At 40.8% G+C, this 21,437-nt stretch overlaps 1 protein-coding gene across 1 annotated transcript in view; it reads left to right on the top strand.

Moving 5' to 3' along the window:
* The first annotated feature begins 4,950 nt into the window (after nt 1-4,950).
* Nucleotides 4,951-21,437, top strand: part of LOC111951782 (1-phosphatidylinositol 4,5-bisphosphate phosphodiesterase beta-3-like) — a 120,370-nt gene continuing 103,883 nt past the window's right edge. Inside the window, 1 exon segment of the mRNA XM_070434971.1 lies at nt 4,951-5,535. Coding sequence (XP_070291072.1) covers nt 5,437-5,535 — 99 coding nt within the window. The 5' untranslated portion in view covers nt 4,951-5,436.

Below are 21,437 nucleotides of genomic sequence, written 5' to 3'. Positions count from 1 at the left end.
CCCAGGAACTCCACATCTGGCTTCTTCACCTGCAGGATCGTCTGAGACCAGCCACCCGGACAGCTGATGAAACTGTGGGTTTGCACAATTGAAGAATGTCTGCACAAACTGTCAGAGACCGTCTCTGGGAATCTCATCTGCATGCTCTTCGTCCTCACTAAGGTCTTGACCTGACTGCAGTTCGGTGTCATAACCGACTTCAGTGGGCAAATGCTCACCTTCGATGGCCACTGGCACACTGGAGAAGGGTGCTCTTCACAGATMAATCCCTGTTTCAACTGTACTGGGCAGATGGCACAGGATGTGTATGGCATTGTGTGGGCAAGCAGTTTGCTGATGTCAAACGTTGTGAACAGAGTGCACCATGGTGGCGGTGAGGTTATGGTATGGACAGGCATAAGCTACAAACATGAAAAAAATTGCATTTTATCAGTGGCAATTTGAATGCACAGAGATACCGTGACGAGAGCCTGAGGCCCATTGACATGCCATTCATCTGCCGCCATCACCTCATGTTTCAGCATGATAATGCATGGCCCCATGTTGCAAGGATCTGTATGCAATTCCTGGAAGCTGAAAATGTCCCAGTTCTTCCAAGGTCTGCATAGTCACCAGACATGCCACCCATTGAGCATGTTTGGGATGTTCTGGCTCGATGTGTACGACAGCGTGTTTCAGTTCCCYCCATTATCCAGCAACTTTGCACAGACATTGAAGAGGAGTGGGGTAACATTCCACAGGCCAKAATCAACAGCATGATCAACTCTATACAAACGAGATGTGTCGTGCAGCATGTGGCAAATGGTGGTCACACCAGATACTGACTGGTTTTCTGATCCACGCACCTACATTTTTTAAGGTATCTGTGATCAACAGATGCATATTTAGCTTTTTCAAGCAGAAATTTGCATCCTGTYGCACAAACACAAAAAGGTTCTGGGACACTGTAAATTCCATGGAGAATAAGAGCACCTTCTCCCAGCTGCCCACTGCACTGAGGCTAGGAAACACTGTCACCACCGATAAATCCACTATAATTGAGAATATCAATAAACATTTTTCTACAGCTGGCCATGCTTTCCACCTGGCTAACCCTACCCCGATCAACAGCCTTCCACCCCCCACAGCAACTCGCCCATGCCTCCCCCATTTCTCCTTCACCCAAATCCAGATAGCTGATGTTCTGAAAGAGCTGCAAAATGATCTGCCAAAATTGTTGCAACCCCTATTACTAGCCTGTTCAACCTGTCTTTCATATCGTCTGAGATTCCCAAAGATTGGAAAGCTGCCGCGGTCATCCCCCTCTTCAAAGGGGGAGACACTCTAGACCCAAACTGCTACAGAAATATATCTATCCTACCCTGCCTTTCTAAGGTCTTCGAAAGCCAAGTTAACAAACAGATTACTGACCATTTCGAATCCCACCGTACCTTCTCCGCTATGCAATCTGGTTTCAGAGCTGGTCATGGGTGCACCTCAGCCACGCTCAAGGTCCTAAACGATATCATAACCGCCATTGGTAGGAGACATTACTGTGCAGCCGTATTCATCGACCTGGCCAAGGCTTTCGATTGTCAATCACCACATTCTTATCGGCAGACTCAACAGCCTTGGTTTCTCAAATGATTGCCTCGCCTGGTTCACCAACTACTTCTCGGATAGAGTTCAGTGTGTCAAATTGGAGGGCCTGTTGTCCGGACCTCTGGCAGTCTCTATGGGGGTGTCACAGGGTTCAATTCTCGGGCCGACTCTCTTCTCTGTATACATCAATGATGTCGCTCTTGCTGTTGGTGATTCTCTGATCCACCTCTACGCAGACGACACCATTCTGTATACCTCTGGCCCTTCTTTGGACACTGTGTTAACTAACCTACAGGCGYGCTTCAATGTCATACAACTCTCCTTCCGTGGCCTCCAASTGCTCTTAAATGCAAGTAAAACTAAATGCATGCTCTTCAACCAATCGCTGCCCGCACTTGCCCGCCCGTCCAGCATCACTACTCTGGACGGTTCTGACTTAGAATATGTGGACAACTACAAATACCTAGGTGGACAACTACAAATACCTAGGTGTCTGGTTAGACTGTAAACTCTCCTTCCAGACTCACATTAAGCATCTCCAATCCAAAATTAAATCTAGAATCATCTTCCTATTTCGCAACAAAGCATCCTTCACTCATGCTGCCAAACATACCTTCGTAAAACTGACCATCCTACCGATCCTTGACTTCGGCGATGTCATTTACAAAATGGCCTCCAACACTCTACTCAACAAATTGGATGCAGTCTATCACAGTGCCATCCGTTTTGTCACCAAAGCCCCATATACTACCCACCACTGCGACCTGTACGCTCTCGTTGGCTGGCCCTCGCTTCATACTCGTTGCCAAATCCACTGGCTCCAGGTCATCTACAAGTATTTGCTAGGTAAAGCCCCGCCTTATCTCAGCTCACTGGTCACCATAGCAGCACCCACCCGTAGCACGCGCTCCAGCAGGTATATCTCACTGGTCACCCCCAAAGCCAATTCTTCCTTTGGCCACCTTTCCTTCCAGTTCGCTACTGCCAATGACTGGAACGAACTGCAAAAATCACTGAAACTGGAGACTCATATCTCCCTCACTAGCTTTAAGCACCAGCTGTCAGAGCAGCTCACAGATCACTGCACCTGTACATAGCCCATCCAACTACCTCATCCCCATACTGTATTTATTTATTTATCTTGCTCCTTTACACCCCAGTATCTCTACTTGCACATTCATCATCTGCACATCTACCATTCCAGTGTTTAATTGCTATATTGTAATTACTTCCCTTATCCTACCTCATTTGCACATACTGTATATAGACTTTTTTTCCTACTGTATTATTGACTATGTTTGTTTATTCCATGTGTAACTCTGTGTTGTTGTATGAGTCGAACTGCTTTGCTTTATCTTGGCCAGGTGTAACGGCGTTCCTCCTCCTCTTCATCCGAAGAGGAGGAGCAGGGATTAAACCAAAATGCAGCGTCTTGATATGACATGATTTATTTAAGTAAAGACGAAAACACGAACTTCACTTGAAACTAAACAAAACAACAAACGGAGTAGACGAACCTGAACATAAGAACTTACATAACACGAAGAACTCACGAACAGGAAAATGACTACACAAAACGACGAACGAACGAAACAGTCCCGTATGGTGCAAACAAACACAGACACAGGAGACAACCACCCACGACAAACAAAGTGAAAACACCTACCTTAATATGATTCTCAATCAGAGGAGATGAAAACCACCTGCCTCTAATTGAGAGCCATATCAGGTACCCAAAACCAACATAGAAACAGAAAACATAGACTGCCCACCCAAACTCACGTCCTGACCAACTAACACATACAAAACTAACAGAAAACAGGTCAGGAACGTGACACCAGGTCGCAGTTGCAAATGAGAACTTGTTCTCAACTAGCCTACCTGGTTAAATAAAATTWAAATATTTAAAAAATCTGTATTCCCAGTCATGTGAAATCCATAGATTAGGGCTTAATGAATTTATTTCAATTTACTGATTTCCTTATATGAACTAACTRAGTAAAATCTTTGAAATTGTTGCACATTGCGTTTATATTTGTGATCAATGTAGTAATGATATTATGCTGTGGCAGAGCCAGGGTGATGTAAGGGGTGCGTACTGGCGGCAGAGAAGTCAGGCGCAGGAGAGCAAAACTGTGTTACAACGGCGCAGTTTAATAAATAAAATCATTGTAAACAGAACAATCAATACAATGGGTACAAAACCCGTCGCACACCAGAAATACGTGCACAAGCACTTACAATAAGCAATTCCGGACAAGGACATGGGGGGAACAGAGGGTGAAATACACAATATGTAATAATGGAATTGAAACCAGSTGTGTGGGAAGATAAGACAAAACAAATGGAAAATGAAAAGTGGATCGATGATGGCTAGAAGACCGGCAACGCCGAACGCCACCCGAACAAGGAGAGGAACCAACTTTGGCGGAAGTCGTGACAGGTGAAATGTCCCTTTAAGGGGAAACTCATCAGCAAAATAAATCAACATGATGATGTGGCCAGTGACAATATCCAATAAGGTCCAATATCTTGAAGACCTGACTGCTGAAATGGAAAATATTTTTGGGACTGTATATTTTTGGGACAGCGGACTAATTCAAAAAATACCAAAATATAGTTTTTGAGTGGATTTTCCCTTTTATACCAGATCGTACAAATGCCAACACACACACAACAAACACAGTCCATTAGCAAGTAAGCTGTAAGCGGACTAATTCAAGTCAAGCTGTAAGCGGACTAATTCAAAAAAATACCAAAATATAGTTTTGAGTGGATTTTCCCTTTTATACCAGATCGTACAAAATGCCAACAAACACACATTACAAGTCAAGCTGTAACCCTTTAAAACTAAACCAAACAGGATAATTTAACAAAGGAAGCTATGCACGTCTTTTTATTTCTATGAATTGTTTTCAGATTTTCTTTTGCTGTTTGACTGAAGTGTGTGAGGTTTCAGAAGCGCGCACACACACACACACACACACACACACACTTCTCTGTTCTGTATAGCTGAACCTACCTACTACAGCACATAGCTGACATTCTTTAAAGGTGTTGTAGGAGGCTGCATGCATGAGAAAATAACTTTGCCCAACAACAAAAATGTGGGTTAGCTGGCAGTTTGAGAGCGTTACAAACTCCAACATTCTTGTCACACTTCTAGTCTCCAACGCACAGAACATGCCTCGCGTCGAATGTCTGACTGAAATGGAGAAAAGATAGAGAAGGAGAGAGAGGGAGAGAGGGAGAGAGGGAGAGAGGGAGGAGGGAGAGAGGGAGAGAGAGAGAGAGAGAGAGAGAAGAGCACTCCCCGTCCGTTTTTCCCTATCTATCTATCTATCTATCTCTCTATCTCACTCACACTCACTCCCTCCTTCCTCCTCTCGCTCTGTCTGTCCTCTGCTCTCCCCCTTTATAGAAAACATGAAGGAAGAAAGAGAAGATAAGAATCCGGGGGGAACGAGTGTGAACAAGAGAAAGTTCGAGGAAAGCAAGAGAGGGATACAATAATAGGCGGATGGAAGGAAGGAAGAAATTAAGGAAAGGATCTATCCAGCCATACAACGCGATTAAACGAGACATGAACAAACTATATAATGACCTATATTAAACGTAGCTACTCGACTCTTCTCAACTTGTGACGTTTAAAACTATTTTAGGATAGTTGAATACGCAAACGTAGGCTATTAGGAATCAAGTTATCGTATTTTCTAATTCATACAGCAACTTCCAGCGTTGCAAGTCACAGCTCACCCCGGAAAAGGATTTAGCCCCAAGGACCAAGGGGCACCGACGAGGGCAGGTCACCGCAGCCGGAGTTTAGGCGTTGCCACACGGCTTTGACCCGGAGCTATGGCCGGGGCGAAGCCAGGAGTCCACGCTCTGCAGCTCAAACCGGTGTCGGTTCACGACATACTAAAACGGGGGAGCAAGTTTATCAAATGGGATGAGGTTAGTAGTTATATATCCTAGTGGCTCTAAACGTGTTTGTTTGTTTGTGAGTGAGTGAGAGAGAGAGAGTTATAGCCTACATTTCTTCACGTTTTCCCCCCACCACAAGTGTTCAAGTTGCATTCATTATAAAATAATAGTAGCATAGTTGATTTTATTGATAAATCCTTACTTTGTGGACTTTAGAGTTTACTATTCTAGACACTGCAGTCCAGAGGCTGTAGGTAGGTATGTCCCTACAGGACTGGGATAGGCTAGGCTACATGTCACCCTATTCCTTATACCAGGGATCAACTAGATTTAGCTGCAGGACAATTTTTTGTTGTTGAGCGGGGGTCAGGAGACTGGAACATAATTACAAGTAATTTGTAGACCGCCCAGACAGATATAATATTTGCCTAAAACAATCATTTCAAACCTTGCTTACATTTATATATGGTCACACATATCTCGAGGGGCCAAATAAAATCACCCACAGACCGCAAGTTGTGGACCCCTGCCCTATACTTTTGACCTATCCCCATTGGCTCTGGTCAAAAGTAGTGCACTATATAGGGAATAGGTTGCCATTTGGGATGTACACATTGGACTGTCCTGCATACATATACCTATCCTGCAATAGACCGGCCTAGCTCTGCTCTCCTTTGAATTCTTGTCAAGCAAGTTTTTCCACCACTCAGGTTTTTTTTAGACAACCCGACTATCCACCAAAGCCCTTTTTCTTTCCCGCTTTTGGCCTACTCTCTCTCTCTGTTCTGTTCTAGCACCATTTTGTCACTGCTTTCACCAAGGGATTTCGATAGACAGTGGGAGTCAATGGAATGACACATGGTGAATTATAATTTGTGAATTAAGTTTGTGAATGAACATTCCATAGGCCTACTCTTCAAACCATGTAGCCTAGGCTGAAACACCCACATTTGTATGTCACTAACTCTATTTAAGACATTTTAGGACTATTGTAGTATTTCCTGTTTCAGGTAGACGGTTGTTAATCTGGAAACAATATTTTTGGTATTTTAATAAAGCAAGACAACCCAAATATGTTTTACGGGAAATTCAAAGATCTGGATTGGCCCTACTCTCTCTTCCATGTATTTTCACCACTCCTTGCCTGGCAACCGTGGACTGTGTGTGTGAGAGAGATATATTACGTTTCATTGTCAGTATTTTAGAGGGCGCCTGAAGCATTTTACTGCTTTAATGGTGTCAATAGGAAAAAATATTGCAAACAGACAGAAAGAAGTAATAGACTACAAATAAAATAAAAATGTATTTGTCACATGCGCCGAATACTACAGGTATAGTAGACCTTACCGTGAAATGCTTACTTTACAAGCCCTTAACCAACAATGCAGTTCAAGAAATAGAGTTAAGAAAATARTTACTAAATAAACTAAAGTAAAAAATAAAYCAAAAAGTAACACAATAAAATAACAACGAGGCTATATACAGGGGGTACCGGTACAGGTTAGTCAAGTTAATTTGTACATGTAGGTAGGGGTAAAATGACTATGCATAGATAATAAACAGTGAGTAACAGCAGAGTAAAAACAAAGGGGGGAGGTCAATTTAAATAGTCCGTGTGGCRATTTCATTGTTTGTTCATCAGTCTTATGGCTTGGGGTTAGAAGCTGTTAAGAAGCCTTTTGGAACTAGACTTGGCGCACCGGTACCACTTGCTGTAGAGAACAGTCTATGACTAGGCTGGCTGGAGTCTTTGGCAATTCTTAGGGCCTTCCTCTGACASCACCTGGTATAGCGGTGTTGGATGGCATTTACATTCCTTCTCTCACTCTCCCACTCTTTTTCTTCTCTCTCTGTTTCTTTCTTCCTCCTCAGTCTCACTTCATCGATCTTTCTTGCTTTCTCTCCTCTCGCTCTCTTTAATTTATCTATTTCACTCTCTTCCTCTCTCTCTCTCCTCTCTTTTCCTCTTTCTCTCTTCCTCCTTTCTCTGAGGGAATTCCCAGGAAGTTGTTAGGCCTGTGATTAACTTTGCGAACTGCAAGGGACAAACAATGTGCAKATCTCTCTCTCTCCGCTCCCTCTTTCGCCTCCTATATCCCTTCCTCATTCGCTCTCCCTCTGCAGAGAGAAACAGAACTGATATGAGGAGACTAACTTGTAGGAGAAGGAAAGAGAGAAAAAAGTGTCAGAGAAAGAGGAGGAGTGTGGGAGAGGAAAGAGAGGGAATGTGAGAGAGCAACATTTCACGTTGTTCAGACCCCAAATAAGGACATCTGATTTGAGAAAATGGGAAAGAGCCGAGAATCTAGTCTCAAGTTAATACTAGGCCCCCCCACACGCACACACACACACACTGTAGAAAGACATGCAGCACATTTCTCCACCTACAGTGAGTCAATGTGTGTGTGGTGTGTGTTTCACTCTGAATTACTTCCTGTCTCAGCTTGTTGTGCTCTCTGGAGCCAAAACTACTTTCCCAGCCCTCCCTACCTTCTCCTCCATCCCCCTTCCTCCCTCCCTCTTTCCCCCATCCCTCCCACCCTTCCTACACCCCCTTCCCTCTCTTTCCCTCCTCTCTCTCCCTCCTTCCCTCCCACCCTTCTTCCATCTCTCCCTCCTTCCCCTCTTCCTCAATCCTATCCATTCTGCTCCTCAATTTAGATAAATCACAGTTGAATTCAGTAAAAATGATTCTGTGTAACAGAGAGAGAGAGAACCTCTACATACTGTTGCACCAAATAACTCTGTGAGTTCAACCCTGAACCCTTGTCTCTCTCTGTCTCACACACACACACAGACACACACACAGACACAGACACAGACACAGACACAGACACAGACACAGACACAGACACAGACACACAGATCCTGAACAGTACAGTATAGTGTACTCCGGACTCAAGAACCTCCCTAGAATGCGAACGTGATGGTACCATATTCTATTGTTACGATACCAGAATTGTTACTTCGAAACCAAACCTTACCGTCACGATACTCGATACCATCACGATACCATAGCAAAAAAATAAGGCATATTAGCCAAGTCACAGAATGGCACTTGATCCAGACAGATAAACTCAGCTACTGCTCTGTTCAATCCTTGGTCATCTTTTGAGTTCAATATTATTACATTTGAAATGTTTTATGTCAACATTTTTCAGAGACAGCTATGTGTGCATTAATGAATCAATTATGCAATCATACAGCCAATTTGACTTTGTTTTTACCAATCTAACTACATTGAAAAAAACATATAAATGCAGCCATTTCAAAGATTTTACTGAATCTTTGAAACCAGTCAATTAAAATAAATAAATTAGTCCCTAATCTATGGATTTCACATGACTGGGAATATAGATATGCATATGTTGGTCACAGATACCTTAAAAGAAATTGTGGCATGAATCAGAAAACCAGTCAGTATCTAGTGTGACCACCATTTGCCTCATGCGGCCCGACACATCGCCTTCGCATAGAGTTGATCAGGCCTGTGGAATGTTGTTCCACTCCTCTTCAACGTCTGTGCGAAGTTGATGGATAMTGGCAGGAACTGGAACGCGCTGTTGTACACGTCAATCCAGAGCATCCCYAACATGCTGAATGGGTGACATGTCTAGTGAGTATGCAGGCCATGTAAAAACTGGGACATTTTCAAAATCCTGGAATTGTATACAGATCATTGCAACATGGGGCCGTGCATTATCATGCTGAAACATGAGGTGATGGCGTCAGATTAATGGCACAACAATGGGCCTCAGGATCTCGTCACGGTATCTCTGTGCATTCAAATTGACATCGGAAAAATGTAATTGAGTCTGTTTTCCGTAGCTTATGCCTGCCCATACCATAACCCCACTGCCACCAATGTTGTCATCAGCAAACTGCTCARCCACACAACGCCAAACTCTGCCATCTGGCCGGTACAGTTGAAACCGGGATTCATCTGTGAAGAACACACTTCGCCAGCATGCCAGTGGCCATCGGAGGTGAGCATTAGCCCAATGAAGTTGCTTGCGACGCCGAACCACAGTCAGGTCAAGATCCTGGTGAGGCTACACYCAGCCAAGACAGAAAGATAAAAGCAGTACTGCCCCCTCAAGAGTCTGAGCCTGTCTGGCAGGGTTGGTCCAACAAAGTCAAAGCCCCCAAATGGTTGAGCATAATATACAAGGAATTTCTCAATGCTGCTAATGAGAACCTTGACGACCTTGTATATAGACGGTTGGAATTCCAGTGCTGTGCCCCCACCTAGGTAGTGGCAGTGCTGGCAAAACTAGCTGCAGTAACCCATGGGGAGTCGGTCACACTCTGACAATCAGAGAGGGGGCAAATTATTGTGGCCCTGGTGGCACAAAATGATCAGATGGTCTGACTGCACAGAGATGCTTGGGAAAATGGTCACAGCGGGAGACCAGCATGTGTGTGTTTCAGGGGAAGGGGTTGTATCTGAGCTTCATCAGCTAGGACTTGACATTGGTTAATCAAATCTCCCCATTCTTGCTCAATTTTGCATGCCTTCTCAAACATCTACAACTGTATATGCATTCGCACATCAATTCTTCTCTTGAGTTGGGCTCGGAAACAACTGTTGAACATCTGAGCTTGTGGTTGTTTGTGGGGGAAGGGTGGGGAGTGTGTATGAATCCCACATCTGTTGCTATGGGGTAATGATGTTAGGGACAATATAGGAGAAATCACAAGAATTGCTTGCCAAAATAATAATCGCTTGCCAAAAATGTAATTGTTGTAATGCCAATCCTGGTTATAGGTAACAATCCTTTGTATGAACTGCTTACATTGTTACACATATTAGTTAATTGTGGAAATAAATTAAGATATGCAAGATTTTTAATTTACAGTACCAGTCAAATCCCAGGATTTTTCTTTCTTTTGACTATTTTCTACATTGTAAAATAATAGTGAAGACATCAAAACTATGAAATAACACATATGGAATCATGTAGTAACCAAAAATGTTTATATTTTAGATTCTTCAAAGTAGCCACCCTTTGCCTTGATGATGGCTTTGCACCKTTTTGGCATTCTCTCAACCAGCTTCATGAGGTATGCATTTCAATTAACAGGTGTGCCTTGTTAAAAGTTAATTTGTGGAATTTCTTTCCTTAATGCGTTTGAGCCAATCAGCCCTATCTTTTCACAATACATCTATCTTCTGTACACAACCCCTATTTGGTAAAATACCATATTAGTCCATATTATGGGAAGAACAGCTCAAAATAAGCAAATAGAAATGTCAGTCCATCATTACTTTAAGACATGGTCAGTCATCTGGAACATTTCAAGAACTTTGAAAGTGTCTTAAAGTGCAGTCTCAAAAAACATCAAGCGCTATGATGAAACTGGATCTCATGAGGACCGCCACAGGAAWGGTCGACCCAGAGTTACCTCTGCTGCAGAGGCCAAGTTCATTAGAGTTAACTGCACCTCAGATTGCAGSCCAAATAAATGCTTCACAGAGTTCAAGTAACAGACACGTCTCAACATCAACTGTTCAGAGGAGACTGCGTGAATCTGGTCTTCATGGTCAAATTTCTGCAAAGAAACCACTAAAGGACACCAATAAGAAAAAGAGACTTGCTTGGGCCAAGAAACACGAGCAAGTGTTACAGTGGAAATCTGTCCTTTGCTCTGATGAGTCCAAATTTTAAGATTTTTGGTTCCAACCACGGTGTCTTTGTGAGACGCAGAGTAGGTGAACGGATGATCTCTGCATGTGTGGTTCCCACCGTGACGCATGGAGGAGGTGTGATGGTGTGGGGGTGCTTTGCTCGTGAGACTGTCAGTGATTTATTTAGAATTCAAGGCACACGTAACCAGCATGGCTACCACAGCATTCTGCAGTGATACGCCATCCCATCTGGTTTGTGTTTAGTGGGACTATCATTTGTTTTTCAACAGGACAATGACCCAAAACACACCTCTAGGCTGTGCAAGTGCTTTTTGACCAAGAAGGAGAGTGATGGACCTCAAAATCACCCAACCTCAACCCAATTGAGAAGGATTGGGATGAGTTAGACTGCAGAGTGAAGTAAAAGCAGCCAACAAGTGCTCAGCATATGTGGGAACTCCTTCAAGACTGTTGGAAAAGCATTACTCATGAAGCTGGTTTAGAGAATGCAAAGCTGTCATCAAGGCAAAGGGTGGCTACTTTGAAGAATKTAAAATATAAAATTTTGGTTACTACATGATTCCATATGTGTTATTCCATAGTTTTGATGTCTTCACTATTATTCTAAAATGTAGAAAATAGTACAAATAAAGAAAAACTTTGAATGAGTAGGTGTGTCCAATTTTTTGACTGTTACTGTAGTTTTATCTAAAAATGATAACTTTTTTAAATGTTTCACTATTTTTATGAAATTCCCTGAGTAGGATGGTCCTCCCCATCCTCCTCCTTGGAGCCTCCACTGCTCTAGAGACATTGCGCAATGTGGGCATTGAGTACGAACAAAATGGAATTKAAATAATTTAACGGATGTCTGACATTTWAAAAAACCCTGAAAAATAACCAACATTTTGGTTAATCGCCCAGCAATATTAACCAGTAATGACAATCATGAGATAAGGGTGGTGACCTGTTGGAGCCCTATTCTCACACACAATCAGTTCGCTGATGCAATAGATTATCTTTAGGAGAGACGTGAGAGAGAGACCAATTTTTAAGTGAATTAATAATGTTTTGGTGGCAATCAGCTTTAAAATCAGCTTATTTTGCGTTATGGTTTGCATATTATAACAAACAAAGTACTCGGACAGTGAATTGATGTTATATTCAGCTGTAAGCTGGCACGAAAAGTTAGCCTAAAGCTGAGAGAGGGGAGTAGAATAGTATAGGCAGGTCGGCCATCAGGGAGACAGTCAGAAGCGTGCACTAGGCCTATCTATCGGCAATCAAAAGCTGTATCTCACAATGGAATGCTGTATCTCGCAATTTCTTGGCTTGCATTGTCTCGCAACTTCAGTAAATCAGGGCCTGTTATCAATGAATAGGCTAGGATATTGAGATGAGTGAGATGCAGCACTTCGCACTCACACAGTATCTGCACGTGTGCACAGGTTCGCTTCCAGTGATCACATCGTGGTAGCCAGGGCACCAAAACAGCAGAAAAGTTGAGCCTTGCTTTTAGATGTTGCGGAAATTAACCCACTATGCTGTTTACTTACTGCATCTGCGTCATCATTTTTGGGCYTGATTTTTCTTAACGTTAACAATCCCATTTTCGTTTAAACATTTAGACCCCTACCGTGCAATACTACCATATTCCATAAATGGGCCTTGTTCAAATGTAATCCACTGTAATGGGAATATTGTAGCATTTGGGATGCAGCTCTAGTGAATGATCTGAAAGTGAAATGTCTATCATAGATAGATAGGCTTCTGAATGTTCTTTATGATTAAAGAGATGAAGGGGGAGACAGAGGGAATGACATGATGAGTGAATAAGTTAGAAAGGAGGGAGGGAGAAAATAGTTTGTTAACTTCTTACGGCTGAGATCCCGTTAATGGGATTGCACTTGCCAGTGAAAGTGCAGGGCGCCAAATTCAAACAACAGAAATCTCATAATTAAAATTCATCAAACATACAAGTATTTTACACCATTTTAAAGATAAACTTGTTGTTAATCCCACCACAGTGTCCGATTTCAAAAAGGCTTTACGACGAAAGCACACCATCTGAATATGTTAGGTCAGTACCTAGTCACAGAAAAACACAGCCATTTTTCCAGCCAAAGAGAGGAGTTACAAAAAGCAGAAATAGAGATAAAATTAATCACTAACCTTTGATGATCTTCATCAGATGACACTCATAGGACTTCATGTTACACAATACATGTATGTTTTGTTCGATAAAGTTAATATTTATATCCAAAACTCTTAGTTTACATTGGCGCTTTATGTTCAGTAATGTTTTGCCTCCAAAACATCCGCTGATTTTGTAGAGAGCCACATCAATTTACAGAAATACTCATAATAAACATTGATAAAAGATACAAGTGTTTTACATGGAACTTTAGATAAACTTCTCCTTAATGCAACCGCTGTGTCAGATTTCATAAAAACTTTACGGAAAAAGCACACCATGCAATAATCTGAGTACGGCACTCAGACACAAAAACAAGCTATACAGGTACCCGCCATGTTGTGGAGTCAACAGAAGTCAGAAATAGCATTATAAATATTCACTTACCTTTGATGATCTTCATCAGAATGCACTCCCAGGAATCCCAGTTCCACAATAAATGTTTGTTTTGTTCGATAAAGTCCATAATTTATGTCCAAAAACCGTATTTTTGTTTGCGTGTTTAGTTCAAAAATCCAAATTCATGATGCGCAGGCCAGACAAAGTCAAAAAGTTTCATTACAGTTCGTAGAAACATGTCAAACGATGTATAGAATCTTTAGGATGTTTTTAACATAAATCTTCAATAATGTTTCCACCGGAGAATTCCTTTGTCTTTAGAAACGAGAAGGAACGCAGCTACCTCTCACGGGGGCGCGCCTGAGTGAGCTCGTGGCACTCTGCCAGACCCCTGATCAATCAGCTCTCATTCCCTCATCCTTCACAGTAGAAGCACCAAACAAGGTTCTAAAGACTGTTGACATCTAGTGGAAGCCTTAGGGAGTGCAATATGACCCCATAGACACTGTATATTGAAAAGGCAAACCTACAAACCTCAGACTTCCCACTTCCTGGTTGGATTTCTTTCTCAGGTTTTTGCCTGCCATATGAGTTCTGTTATACTCACAGACATCATTCAAACAGTTTTAGAAACTTCAGAGTGTTTTCTATCCAAATCTAATAATAATAATAATAATAATCTAATAATATGCATATCTTAGCTTCCGGGCCTGAGTAGCAGGCAGTTTACTCTGGGCACCTTATTCATCCAAGCTACTCAATACTGCCCCCAGCCATAAGAAGTTAAAGAGTTTACACCACACACTGAATCAAGCCATTAGTCTCACAGAGGGGTGAGAAATGTAGAGGAAGGGAGGGAGGAAATGGGAGAAACCTGCCACTGTTTGTCTAAGCYAGTCACACCACTTAGTGAAACACAGTGTTAACATGAGAGAGGGAGAGATGAATGGAGACGGAAGGAGTGATTGAGCCAGAGGGGGAAAAAAGAGAGAGAAAGGTCGTAGGTCAAACTCAGACGTGAAGTGAAGCATTGGGATTGACATAAGTATTCTGCTTCTCACCACTCCTCTGTTCCCCCTCKTCATCATCCCTCTCTTTCTCACGCTCTCTTTCTTTAGTTTATTTAGTAAATATTTTCTTAACTCTATTTTCTTAACTGCATTGTTGGTTAAGGGATTGTAAAGTAAGCATTTCACGGTAAGGTCTACTACACCTGTAGTATTCGGCGCATGTGAAAAATAACATTTGATTTCCTGTACCCACTCTCTTTATCCTTACTTGTGCTCTGTATCTGTCTCTCCCTCCCTGTTTTTTTTCTCTTTTCATTCTCTCTGTCTGTCATTTTCTATCTCCTTCTCTGTGTCATTTCTTTCCCTACCCTTGTTGTCATTCTCACGGTCTCTGTCTTCCTCTCCTCATTCCCTCTTGCTCTTTTTCTTTATCACTTTGACTCCTTTCCCTCTCCATCTCTCTTTCCCTCTCCTTCTCTTTCGCTTAATGATTTTCCTGTCATCCCATTTTTACATTTTATTTAACTAGGCAAGTCAGTTAAGTACAAATTCTTATTTTCAATGACTGCCTAGGGACAGTGGGTTAACTGCCTTGTTCAGGGGTAGAACGACAGATTTTTACCTTGTCAGCTCGGGGATTCGATCTTGCAACCTTTCGGTTACTAGTCCAACGCTATAATCACAAGGCTACCTGCCGCCCCAMTAAAAAAATTGTTGTTTATACTGATTCGCCTCATGATTTGTCTGACAGCATTTTATCCTCCTTATGGCCAGGAGTTTTTCCAGGAGTTTATTATTTTGTTTTATCATATAACCTGATTAGAAAAAATCTGGTCCCATCATAGCCCATATATAACTGTTTTTTACAGCTGATTTATTACTATGTCATACCCAGAGTTTTTCCAGGTTAGGTTAGTCTACCAGATCAGGAACTCTTGGCACCAGGAAAGCAATTTCCCCTCCACCACTCTGGGACCTGTGAAATCACCGCACAATGTTACAAATGAAAAAACGTATTGTATTTGTATGATCTACTATCTCAAAATGTTGACTGATGTAGTTTGACTTGCGTATCTCACTGTTGACTTACATATGTCAAAATGTTTTGATAGTATCGACATAAAAAAAAGATGCCACAAGATGCTTCAAATTAAAAAACATAACTTATATGTATGATCTATATGTATTTTATTTTCGGCGGGAATGGGCTTCCATAGTTTTTTCCGTGGCTCAGTGCAGCCGCCAGATGACAGTTACTGCTACAATTTCAGAATGTAACAGGCTGTTACTGCAATTTCAGGTAAAACCTCAATAAAACAATCTCAAATAAAAGGGAATTCAGGAGAATGTTTATACATTTCAGCTGTTTCAAAAACATTGCTCTGTTATTACCATTTACAGTGCCTTCAGAAAGTATTCACACCGCTTTACTTTCTCCACATTTTGTTGATACAGCCTAATTTAAAATGTATTAAATTGAGATTTTSTGTCACTGGCCGACACACAATACCCCATAATGTCAGTGGAATTATGTTTTTTGACATTTTTACAAATTAATTAAAAATGAAAAGCTGAAATGTCTTGTGTCAATTAGTATTCAGCCCCTTTGCTATGGCAAGCCTAAATAAGTTCATGTGTAAAAATGTGCTAAACTCACATAAATTGAATGCACTCTGTGTTTCAACATGGTGAATTTATCAATTACACTTTGCATGGTGTATCAATACACCAAGTCACTACAAAGATACAGGCGTCCTTCCTAGAGGTCGACCGATTAATCGAAATGGCCGATTAATTAGAGACGATTTAAAGTTTTCATAACAATCGGTACTCGGCATTTTTGGACACCTATCATGGCCGATTACATTGCACTCCACGAGGAGACAGCGTGGCAGGCTGACTACCTGTTATGCGAGTGCAGCAAGGAGCCAACGTAAGGTGCTAGCTAGCATTAAACGTATCTTATAAAAAGCAATTCATCTTAACATAATCACTAGTTAACTACACCTGGTTGATGATATTACTCGTTTATCTAGCTTGTCCTGCGTTGTATATAATCGATGCGGTGCCTGTTAATTTATCATTGAATCATAGCCTTCTTCGCCAAACGGGTGATATAACAAGCGCATTCARGAAAAAAGCACTGTCGTTGCACCAATGTGTACCTAACCATTAACATCAACGCCTTTCTTAAAATCAATACACAAGTATATATTTTTAAACCTGCATATTTAGTAAATATTGCCTGCTAACATGAATTTCTTTCAACTAGGGAAATTGTGTCACTTCTCTTGCGTTCATTGTACGCAGATTCAGGGTATATGTAACAGTTTGGGCCGCCTGGCTCGTTGCGAACTAATTTGCCAGAATTGTACGTAATTGTGACATAACATTGAAGGTTGTGCAATGTAACAGGAATATTTAGACTTATGGATACCACCCGCTAGATAAAATACGGAACGGTTCCGTATTTCACTGAAAGATAAACGTTTTGTTTTCAAAATTATAGTTTTAAAGATTTGACCATATTATTGACCTAAGGCTCGTATTTCTGTGTGTTATTATGTTATAATTAAGTCTATGATTTGATAGAGCAGTCTGACTGAGCGGTGGTAGGCAGCAGCAGCCTKGTAAGCATTCATTCAAACAYCACTTTCGTGCGTTTGCCAGCAGCTCTTCGCTGTGCTTCAAGCGTTGAGCTGTTTATGACTTCAAGTCTATCAACTCCCGAGATTAGGCTGGTGTAACCGATGTGAAATGGCTAGCTAGTTAACGGGGTGCGCGCTAATAGCGTTTCAATCGGTGACGTCACTCGCTCTGAGACCTTGAAGTAGTTGCTTTTGTGGAGCGTTGGGTAACAATGCTTCGAGGGTGGCTATTGTCGATGTGTTCCTGGTTCGAGGAGAGGGACGGAAGCTATACTGTTACACTGGCATTACTTAAGTGCCTATAAGAACATCCAATAGTCAAAGGTATATGAAATACAAATGGTATAGAGAGAAATAGTCCTATAATTCCTATAATAACTACAACCTAAAACTTCTTTACCTAGGAATATTGAAGACTCATGTCAAAAGGAACCACAGCTTTCATATGTTCTCATGTTCTGAGCAAGAAACTTAAACGTTAGCTTTTTTACATGGCACATATTGGCAGCTTTTACTTTCTTCTCCAACACTTTGTTTTTGCATTATTTAAACCAAATTGAACATGTTTCATTATTTATTTGAGGCTAAATTGATTTTATTGATGTATTATATTAAGTTAAAATAAAAGTGTTCATTCAGTATTGTTGTAATTGTCATTATTACAAATAAATAAATACATTTTTAAAAAACGGCCCGATTTAATCGGCATCGGCTTTTTTTTGGTCCTCCAATAATCGGTATCTGCGTTTTGAAAAATCATAATCGGTCGATCTCTAGTCCTTCCTAACACAATTGGCGGAGAGGAAGGAAAACCGCTCAYGGATTTCATCATGAGGCCAATGGTGACTTTAAAACATTGATAGGAGAAAACTGAGGATGGATCTACAGCATTGTAGCTATTATAAAGTACTAACCTAATTAACAGAGTGAAAAGAAGGAAGCCTGTACATAATAAAAATGTTCCAAAAATGCATCCTGTTTGCAACAAGGCACTAAAGTAATACTGCAAGAAATGTGGCAAAGAAATTAACTTTTTGTCCTCAATATAAAGCGTTATGTTGGGGAAAATCCCACACACATCACTGAGTACCACTTTTCATATTTTCAAGCATGGTGGTGAATGCATCATGTTATGAGTATGCTTGTCATCGGCAAGGACAAGGGAGTTTTTGGGGGGAGATAAAAATGTATGGAATAGAGTTAAGCACAGTCAAAACCCTAGAGGAAAGCCTGGTTCATTCTGCTTTCCAACAGACACTTGGAGCCAAATTCACCTTTCAGCAGGACAATAACCTAAAACACATGGCCAAATATACATACACTGGAGTTGCTTACCAAGACAAAATTTGAATGTTCTGGAGTGGCCTAGTTACAGTTTTTACTTAAATCAGCTAAAAAAGAAATGATCAACAACCAACTTGACAGAGCTTAAATCATTTCTTTAAAGAATAATGTGCAAATATTGTAAAATCCAGGTGTGCAAAGCTCTTAGAGACTTACCCAGAACGACTCACAGCTGTAATCGCTGCCAAAGGTGATTCTAACATTTATTGACTCAGGGGGTTGAATAGTTATGTAATCAAGATATATTAGTGTTTTATGTTTCATATTCTTTTTGACCGATGTTAGAATTTGTCTTCCATTTTGACATTACAGAGAATTTTGTGTAGAACGTTGACAAAAAAATGACGATTTAAATACATTTTTATCCCACAACAAAATGTGGAAACAGTCAATGGTTGTGAATACTTTCTGAAGGCAGTCAACGAGACAATTCTGTTCACGGTGCTCTGCTTGGAGGGGGCAATTGTGGTTAGACAGATGATCACCAACGAAGCGTTTAGGCAAAACACAACAGGCTGTTCTACATGCAAATTGTTTGTGTGTTTGTAAGATAGTGGAAAGTAAAACCTCCATTTACGGTAAATGGTTACGGATATGACAGAACGATAGAGAAAAAGAGATGGCTGAAGAAAGCGCGCTAGAGAGAGAAATGTAGTGGAGTGGAGGGGAGGGGAGGCGAAAGCACATCAAAATCACTGGAAAAAAGGAAAGGAGAAATGAAAGCAAGGGATGGAAGGAAGAAGAGAAAGATTAGGGTGGAGATTACTGCTTTTTCTTTTATGGTGTTTTTCCACAGTAGAGTATTCCTTAAATGTATAACAGAGTAGTTAGCTCTAGAGCTAAGGTCAGTTTTATGTTTGCCCCTGATCGTTCGTTAAAGTTTTGTTTATGACAAGGTTTAGCTGATCCTAGATCTGTGCCTATAGGTAACTCCTATTTAAGAATTATAAATTACTGGGAGCTCATATTTGATTACTTATCAAAAGCTTTTTTCTACTTATGTCATTTGTATTAAAGTTTTGGATTATAAGTACTAACCTAATTAACAGAGTGAAAAGAAGGAAGCCTGTACATAATAAAATGTTCCAAAATGCATCCTGTTTGCAACAAGGCACTAAAGTAATACTGCAAGAAATGTGGCAAAGAAATTAACTTTTTGTCCTCAATATAAAGCGTTATGTTGGGGAAAATCCCACACACATCATGAGTACACACTTTTCATATTTTCAAGCATGGTGGTGAATGCATCATGTTATGAGTATGCTTGTCATCGGCAAGGACAAGGGAGTTTTTGGGGGGAGATAAAAATGTATGGAATAGAGTTAAGCACAGTCAAAACCCTAGAGGAAAGCCTGGTTCATTCTGCTTTCCAACAGACACTTGGAGCCAAATTCACCTTTCAGCAGGACAATAACCTAAAACACATGGCCAAATATACATACACTGGAGTTGCTTACCAAGACAAAATTTGAATGTTCTGGAGTGGCCTAGTTACAGTTTTTACTTAAATCAGCTAAAAAAGAAATGATCAACAACCAACTTGACAGAGCTTAAATCATTTCTTTAAAGAATAATGTGCAAATATTGTAAAATCCAGGTGTGCAAAGCTTCTTAGAGACTTACCCAGAACGACTCACAGCTGTAATCGCTGCCAAAGGTGATTCTAACATTTATTGACTCAGGGGGTTGAATAGTTATGTAATCAAGATATATTAGTGTTTTTATGTTTCATATTCTTTTTGACCGATGTTAGAATTTGTCTTCCATTTTGACATTACAGAGAGATTTTGGTGTAGAACGTTGACAAAAAAATGACGATTTAAATACATTTTTATCCCACAACAAAATGTGGAAACAGTCAATGGTTGTGAATACTTTCTGAAGGCAGTCAACGAGACAATTCTGTTCACGGTGCTCTGCTTGGAGGGGGCAATTGTGGTTAGACAGATGATCACCAACGAAGCGTTTAGGCAAAACACAACAGGCTGTTCTACATGCAAATTGTTTGTGTGTTTGTAAGATAGTGGAAAGTAAAACCTCCATTTACGGTAAATGGTTACGGATATGACAGAACGATAGAGAAAAAGAGATGGCTGAGAAAGCGCGCTAGAGAGAGAAATGTAGTGGAGTGGAGGGGAGGGGAGGCGAAAGCACATCAAAATCACTGGAAAAAAGGAAAGGAGAAATGAAAGCAAGGGATGGGAAGGAAGAGAGAAAGATTAGGGTGGAGATTACTGCTTTTTCTTTTATGGTGTTTTTCCACAGTAGAGTATTCCTTAAATGTATAAAGAGTAGTTAGCTCTAGAGCTAAGGTCAGTTTTATGTTTGCCCCTGATCGTTCGTTAAAGTTTTGTTTATGACAAGGTTTAGCTGATCCTAGATCTGTGCCTATAGGTAACTCCTATTTAAGAATTATAAATTACTGGGAGCTCATATTTGATTACTTATCAAAAGCTTTTGATCGAGTTATAGCCCCAGATCCACTGATCTGTCTTTTTTTTTTTTTTTTTTTTTTTACAGTTGATGGAAATAACCTGGATGGGAAGGCTGTCTCTCTCTGTACTCTGTTAGCCAAATGGCTCATATTGCAAATTTGAAATTGGAACTGCATACCTTTTGAGATGTGGTTACAGTATTTAAATAATGTAATGCATATGGAAAAGTTTTGATACAATACCTTCAATAGAAGTCCAAAATGTAACAATATGGCAGCCGATACTTGATAATGGTTCAGTAAGGACTAGTCCCTTTACATTGTGATATGATCT

Source organism: Salvelinus sp. IW2-2015, linkage group LG3 (genome assembly GCF_002910315.2).
Source record: "Salvelinus sp. IW2-2015 linkage group LG3, ASM291031v2, whole genome shotgun sequence".
NCBI classification, from domain to species: Eukaryota; Metazoa; Chordata; class Actinopteri; order Salmoniformes; family Salmonidae; genus Salvelinus; species Salvelinus sp. IW2-2015.
Note: the sequence above shows the minus strand (reverse complement) of the source record. Positions and strands in the feature narration are given on the sequence as shown.